Here is a 5,820-nt window from a genome sequence, read left to right on the forward strand (position 1 = left end):
TCCACCAGAGGAGTGTAGCCAGCCCCGCCGACGGGTACACAAGGTGAGCCCTCAGCAACCCCACGGTTATCGGAGTACCCCCTCCGTCAGTCGGCAGTCCAGGGCACTGTGTGTCTGAGTGGATCGCAACGCGATTTTGCGAATCACACTCCACCACACTCTACGACCCAATTTCGGACCTGTATCTCCCAATTTGGTACGTGTTGACTACGGGGAAGACATCTCAAGTTTACGAGCACTTGCTGCACTCAATCTTCGTCGCATCCAAAAAGAAGTTAGACCCAGCTCACGTGGTGTGTGATTTTGAGTACGCACTCATCAAGGCCGTCAAGACCCCGTTTCCTGATTCTACAATTGTGGGCTGTTTGTTTCACTTCAAGCAAGCGCTGCGACGGAAAATGTTGAAGCTGAAGATAACCGAGGCCGAGGTGACTCTGGCTATGATTGACGGTTGTATTGACCGACTTACTGTGATCCGGCGTCTCGACATCGTGTTTCGTGGAATTCCAGATGTTCGACGCATGATCAAGCGTGGCTGTGGATACCATGGAATCCAGTACTCAAAGGATAACTGGACGAAATTCTGGAAGTACTTCAAGACAACCTGGATCAAAAAATTTGTTTCGGCATGGTGGAACACCAATGGTTTGGGCAAAGACATTGTAAATCGAACCAACAACCCTCTGGAACGCTACAACAGAACGCTCAACGACGCTTTTTCTGTAGCGCATCCGGATGTGACCCAGTTCATCAGCGTGATTGAAGCTCAAAGCAGGGCATACGTTTGCCTCATCAACGATATATCCAACCGCAGAACCACCGCTCCTGCCCATGCACCAGCTCAGCCTGCTCCGACTTTTGACTCGGATTCGGACTTCGAAGTGGACTCGGACTCGGATTTAGATGTCAGTGACCCAGGCTCTGAAGCCTCGGATGGTGCTTCCGTGGCCTCGAGATCTCCTGAATTCTGATCTACATACAAACGGTACCTATTTGATTTCTACAGATTCTAATCAAATACATTGTGCCCATTCTACTACGGTTTTGCGTGATGGTACCTATTTTCTTTGACATCGGACTAAAATGTACTTTTCAAGTATTTCCTACTATTCAGTGACACGATATCCCTCTGTATGCCTGGGTCCGCTGTGATTTCAGATTTTAGCGAGATTCACTTATCCTAAATTCTTATCAGAAGGGGAGCCCGACTCATGGTACTGAGCATACTGGCGGCAATCAAGTTCATTCGGTGGCACCCGTCGGTCGCATTTGTGCAGTTCTGTGAGAGCCCCCTAGTGAACGTGACCGAAAGTCAATATACTAGTACTGAGTTGAGTTTTGCTGCCAGGTGGAATCGAGCCACCGACTTCTCGTTTATGAAGCGAGATCTTTACCACTAAGGTATGGCAGCGTTATTCAAAAACTAAATCACATACATATTTAAAAAATACTGTCTAATTTAATGTTTCGTTGATATATTTAAATATAATTTAAAAGAGGTTTATCGCTTATAATAACTATAAAACAAATTTATCGCTTCTTGGATGGTCAAATTGATCTAAATTTGACCCAAAAAGCGAGTTGCGCAGGATTTGACCTGCACCAAATTTGACCCAAAAAAGGTTTTCGTTACAGACCACAATAGAGCATTGGGTTTCTTGGGTTTAAATTTCTATTTGAGAAATAGAAAATTGAACTTATGCGACCATTTCTCGCGTTTCTATCTCGAAAAGACTGAGTCTACTGATCCTCTCTGAGTCCACGAAGAAACTCTGAGTCCGTGCGGTAAGCCATCCGTTGTTTGTCACTTGCGTCCGTCGACGCCGCCGTCATGGGTGGCGATCTCATGGAGCCCCCCGCCGTAAAGCCTCAGCAGCTCTAACCTGCGCCTCCCATTGCTCTCTATTCCTGCTGTCAGCAGCCAGTGCTATGTCGGACATCAAGGCCTCGCCTCCTGCTCCGTCCTCGACGTCTCCAGCCTCTCCTTCTGCGGTGCTCCCAGGCTCTGAGCGCCCCAACTACCGCGGCAAATGCCTCTACAAGACTGGCAAGTGCATGAATGAGCGTGCGCTCAAGACGTCGGGGGCGGCTCACAATCTCTGCGACGAGCATCGCAATCGGCAGAACCAGCACCAGCGCAAACTTGACGCCAAGAACCGACTGCACAAGCGAGAGCGACGCGTTTCCGCTGGGGCCGCTAAGGGTGAGCGGTTCGCTCCATACCCTGCGGCATCGAAGCGCCAGTCGCTTCTGCCTCCAGTCGACACGTCGGGCGAAGTGGACTCGGTTGACACAGCTACAGAGACTGCCCCAGTGACGATGCCACGGACACCTGGTGCATCGTCAGCTGAGGCTGCTGCTACTACCGTTGGCACGGATGGAGCAACATCGTCGTCCTCAGCGGCGCAGACTCCAGTACTGGCTACGGCAAGCAGCGGCGTCATGTTCCTACCCAACGGGCCGCAGCCACCGCAAGTGTCGTATCCGTTTGTGATGCAAGACTTTGACGGTATCGTCGTCCCGCTGCCGTCCTATCTCGAAGGACAAGAGAGAATCGAGTTCCGCTCTCGAATTTACCAGAAGGTGTTGGATTTCATCTCGGAGGAGTGTATCCTGCGCTTCGGGGCCAAGGTTGATCCTCCCGCAGTTAATGCCACAGCTACTGATACTGTAGAGAAGTCGACACTCCCGGCCCAATCGGGTATCACCGAGCTCGAGACTGAGCATCCAACGAGCAGCGAGCGAGATGCTCCAACCCCGAGCGAAGCCAACGACATCTCGGACGCCCAGCAGAGCTCGCCGTCAGGGTCTGACGAGTCAAGCCCCTCCACCAAGAAGGTCCATTGACGCGTTTCCGCCGATCCCGATAGCGGAGACAATGGAATGATATCTCGAGGTTGTATGGTTTGATGCGCCAGGCAAGAAAACTCGGTGCCAGCTACTGTAGCGTCGTCGTCAAGTGTCCACTGGAGCTGAAGCTGAGCGTGTTTGCAGATCTATTAGTGAATCATTCTTGGTCCCCATATGAATGAAATGCATCCTTGATACGCTTCGTCCTGAGATTCTTGAGTTCTCCTCACTACGAACCCATCGAGGCGTTCACTTGATAAAATAATGGGATTTTCATTATCACACATCTAATGGAGACTGACTACCAACGGAGAACACAACAAAGAGAGACCTCTTTCTCTCTAAATCTCAACCTCACGTTTGCCTTCTCGTACTTGACTGTCATCCAGACCGTCAATACTGCTGAACGAATATTTCTCGTCATTGTACGACATCTCACTGTAGCAGTCGCTCTCGCCACGAGCGCGTAATTGCTCGGCATATTCCGAGTCGGTGACCGAGTCCGCGATGGAGTCGGTAATTGAGTCGGCCATCGATGACCGACCGTCTAAGTCCGTCCGCCTCTGCGGCGGTCGAGCAATCCCCTGCGACGACTGGAACGAGTACTTGCCGCTGTCCAGGTCACTGATGGTATCGCTGAAGCTCACGCCGCTCATTCCGCCCATCGTGCTGCGGTCTGCCTCGTCGTACTGCATCTCCTGCTTCATGCGTAGGTACTCACCAAAGACGTTCGGTGTGGATGTGCAACGGGAGGAAACGTCCTGTTGCACGTACTCGCTCACGTTCGAGAATCCGCCAATGCCTCCGACAACTGGAGCTGCCTGGACGTTGCGTCCTCCACTCTTGTGGGAGCCGCGCGAGTTGTGCCCGTTTCCGCCTAAAACGGCCGGTGACTGCGACGCATCGGCCAACATACCGTCAAAGCTACGCGGAGATTCGTCTGTGGGCACGTGGGATAGTGTATCCATCGGATCTGGTCGCGATCCCTTGCGATGGCCACCACCGTAGCCATGATTCATGTTGGAAGATGCGTAGTTGACCTTGCTGGTGTCCAGGATGTTGTTGTACGGACCTGCGAAGCCCTCGTCAGGCTTCGAGAGGCCACGCATTCGCTTGTCCGACATGGCGCGGTTGCGACCGAAGTTGCCGGCACCTGTAGCTGCAATGTTCTCCTCGCGACGGCGTCGCATCTTGCGTCTCCGAGCACAGAGAATGCCAAGGATAACTACGATTAGGACTGCACCGAGGCCGATGGCTCCATACGTGATAAGACTGGAGCTCAGGCCGCCCAAACCGGTGGAGCTCGAGGTGTCGGCGCTGGTACCGGACGATGACGCAGAGGAAGATTTGGAGGAGGCAGCGGTGGAGTCCGTCGTGTCTGTCGAGGACGACGACGTGTTGTTGGTACTGCTGGACGTTATGGAACTCCATGAGTCGGCTATATCATTGGGACAGCAGAATGATAGGTCAGATATGCAAGTTGTCATGCGCATGGTTGACTAGATGGGGATCAACGTACAGCAGTCGTAGCGGACTCCAGTGAAGGGGCAGGTATTGGTCGAGTTGTCCTTCTCCCAGCACGTGTAGGTGCTGTCGAGTGCGTAAATGCATGGAGGGCAATCGGCCGTGGTCGTGTCACACGTGGTGCTGCCATCCTTGAGGCAGGACGTAACGGAGCTGCAGAAATCACTAGTGTCCGAGGCCGAGGCGGCCGTCGCGAAGGCCGCCAGCGCTAGAACCTGTTGCAGCGATCGTCGTCCGGCACTCATTGCCACTGGCGCTCCTCTTTTCTTATGTCACAGCCGGAGCCAGCACGGGGCCCTCGCCTCGCCGTGGTATAGCGGCAGAGACCTCGGGCCAGACGCATCGTGCGTCGCGACGGCACTCTGTACCTGCCACCTGACCAGACGGATGCCCCTGTTTAGCATATGGTTTTATTCAGCTACATGGCCAATACTACAAACCTCAAATGGACGTTTTGCCTCAAAAACTTTTGTGGTTTTGACTCTCTGGCCAGCGCTTGACTATACTGGCAGCACCGAAAAGCTCCGTTTTCCAGTTGCCCTGTTGCTGTCGTGGTGACGAAAATACGGGTGTACCAGGTTAAAGACTCGGAGGCCTTTTCAGATTCGCGTTTTGCTTCTTCGTTCAGCATCATCGGCACACAATTTTTGTCATTTCATCATTCAGCTGTCACTACTGTTGGTGTAAGTGTTCGTCCTGGATTGGTACAGCATCTAAGGAATGCCTTGCAATTTGCAGATGAGCCCTGGTGCAGGAAGTTGAGTGGGGCGTCATTAATCTGATATCATAAAGCTCCGTCATGGCCATGGTGACTTACTGTAAAAGATCACTTCGAAGCAATCGCTTTTTGAGGACGTCCGACACAAGAATCCTCAAACATTCGTCAAAATAATCAACAGGAATGTGTCGAAGACCAGCCAATGCATCTGATCGTAGCTCACGTAGAGACCAGAGAGTGGAGCACACACGTCGCATTTGAAGGCGGTTGGATCGCGCTGGACCAGTGCAATGCCCAATCTCTCCTCGTCCTTCATGGTGCCTTCGTTTAGGATGGCAGTCAGAGCCCACTTGGAGTCGCCACCTGAAGCCTCCATAGTGCGATGGATCACCATCAAGACTTAGCCAGTCCAGCGAGCGAGTTGGCGAGCCACATTGGTCTCTTCAAAATTAAGAGGGGGCTACGCAACATGTCCTTTTCCACCTTCACCACCAGGCGATGATGGTCCACCGTCGGGACGAGTCGTTCGGACTGGACTCCAGTCAATGCATTGCTGACAGCAGTGGTTCCACGGACTGAAGAACGTACTTGTTACTCACGAATAGATTGATACTTGTCGTGAGTGTCGAATTCGCGTAAAAGCGCAATCTACCTTGCGACTCGCTCGTTACCAGCGCTGGTTTTGCGTGCCTAAGAGGCCAACAGGAACCTATTTTGCTGAAGCTGTC

The 5,820-nt window shown here is 52.4% G+C and overlaps 3 protein-coding genes and 1 non-coding gene across 4 annotated transcripts; 1 reads left to right on the plus strand and 3 right to left on the minus strand.

Annotated features, from left to right (window-relative positions):
* Positions 1-1,339: 1,339 nt before the first annotated feature.
* On the minus strand, positions 1,340-1,411 carry PPTG_20570. Its single transcript has one exon. It is a non-coding gene; the product is annotated as a tRNA-Met (tRNA).
* Positions 1,412-1,600: 189 nt separating this feature from the next.
* PPTG_15560 (hypothetical protein) lies at positions 1,601-4,805 on the minus strand. The gene is made up of 2 exons (XM_008912809.1): positions 4,370-4,805; positions 1,601-4,288 (listed from the first exon to the last, which is right to left on the minus strand). The coding sequence occupies exons 1-2, from the start codon at positions 4,617-4,619 to the stop codon at positions 3,192-3,194; spliced, it is 1,347 nt and encodes a 448-aa protein (XP_008911057.1). The 5' UTR covers positions 4,620-4,805; the 3' UTR covers positions 1,601-3,191.
* On the plus strand, positions 1,724-3,808 carry PPTG_15561 (hypothetical protein). Its single transcript, XM_008912810.1, has 2 exons — positions 1,724-1,785; positions 1,922-3,808. The coding sequence occupies exon 2, from the start codon at positions 1,930-1,932 to the stop codon at positions 2,845-2,847; it is 918 nt and encodes a 305-aa protein (XP_008911058.1). The 5' UTR covers positions 1,724-1,785; positions 1,922-1,929; the 3' UTR covers positions 2,848-3,808.
* Positions 4,806-4,909: 104 nt separating the features above from the next.
* On the minus strand, positions 4,910-5,816 carry PPTG_23755 (hypothetical protein). The gene is made up of 2 exons (XM_008912811.1): positions 5,192-5,816; positions 4,910-5,119 (listed from the first exon to the last, which is right to left on the minus strand). Exon 1 carries the CDS (start codon positions 5,484-5,486, stop codon positions 5,247-5,249), a length of 240 nt encoding a protein of 79 aa, XP_008911059.1. The 5' UTR covers positions 5,487-5,816; the 3' UTR covers positions 4,910-5,119; positions 5,192-5,246.
* Positions 5,817-5,820: the final 4 nt, after the last annotated feature.

Source organism: Phytophthora parasitica (genome assembly GCF_000247585.1).
Source record: "Phytophthora parasitica INRA-310 unplaced genomic scaffold supercont2.50, whole genome shotgun sequence".
Classification (NCBI taxonomy): Eukaryota; Oomycota; class Peronosporomycetes; order Peronosporales; family Peronosporaceae; genus Phytophthora; species Phytophthora nicotianae.

Excerpts from the sequence above, each read along its gene's own strand:
- PPTG_15561 (XM_008912810.1), top strand. The coding sequence starts at position 1,930 with ATGTCGGACATCAAGGCCTCGCCTCCTGCTCCGTCCTCGACGTCTCCA.
- PPTG_15560 (XM_008912809.1), bottom strand. The coding sequence starts at position 4,619 with ATGAGTGCCGGACGACGATCGCTGCAACAGGTTCTAGCGCTGGCGGCC. Across the intron at positions 4,289-4,369 it reads TGGAGTCCGCTACGACTGCT|CCGACTCATGGAGTTCCATA; the intron begins GTACGTTGATCC and ends CCAATGATATAG.
- PPTG_23755 (XM_008912811.1), bottom strand. The coding sequence starts at position 5,486 with ATGGTGATCCATCGCACTATGGAGGCTTCAGGTGGCGACTCCAAGTGG.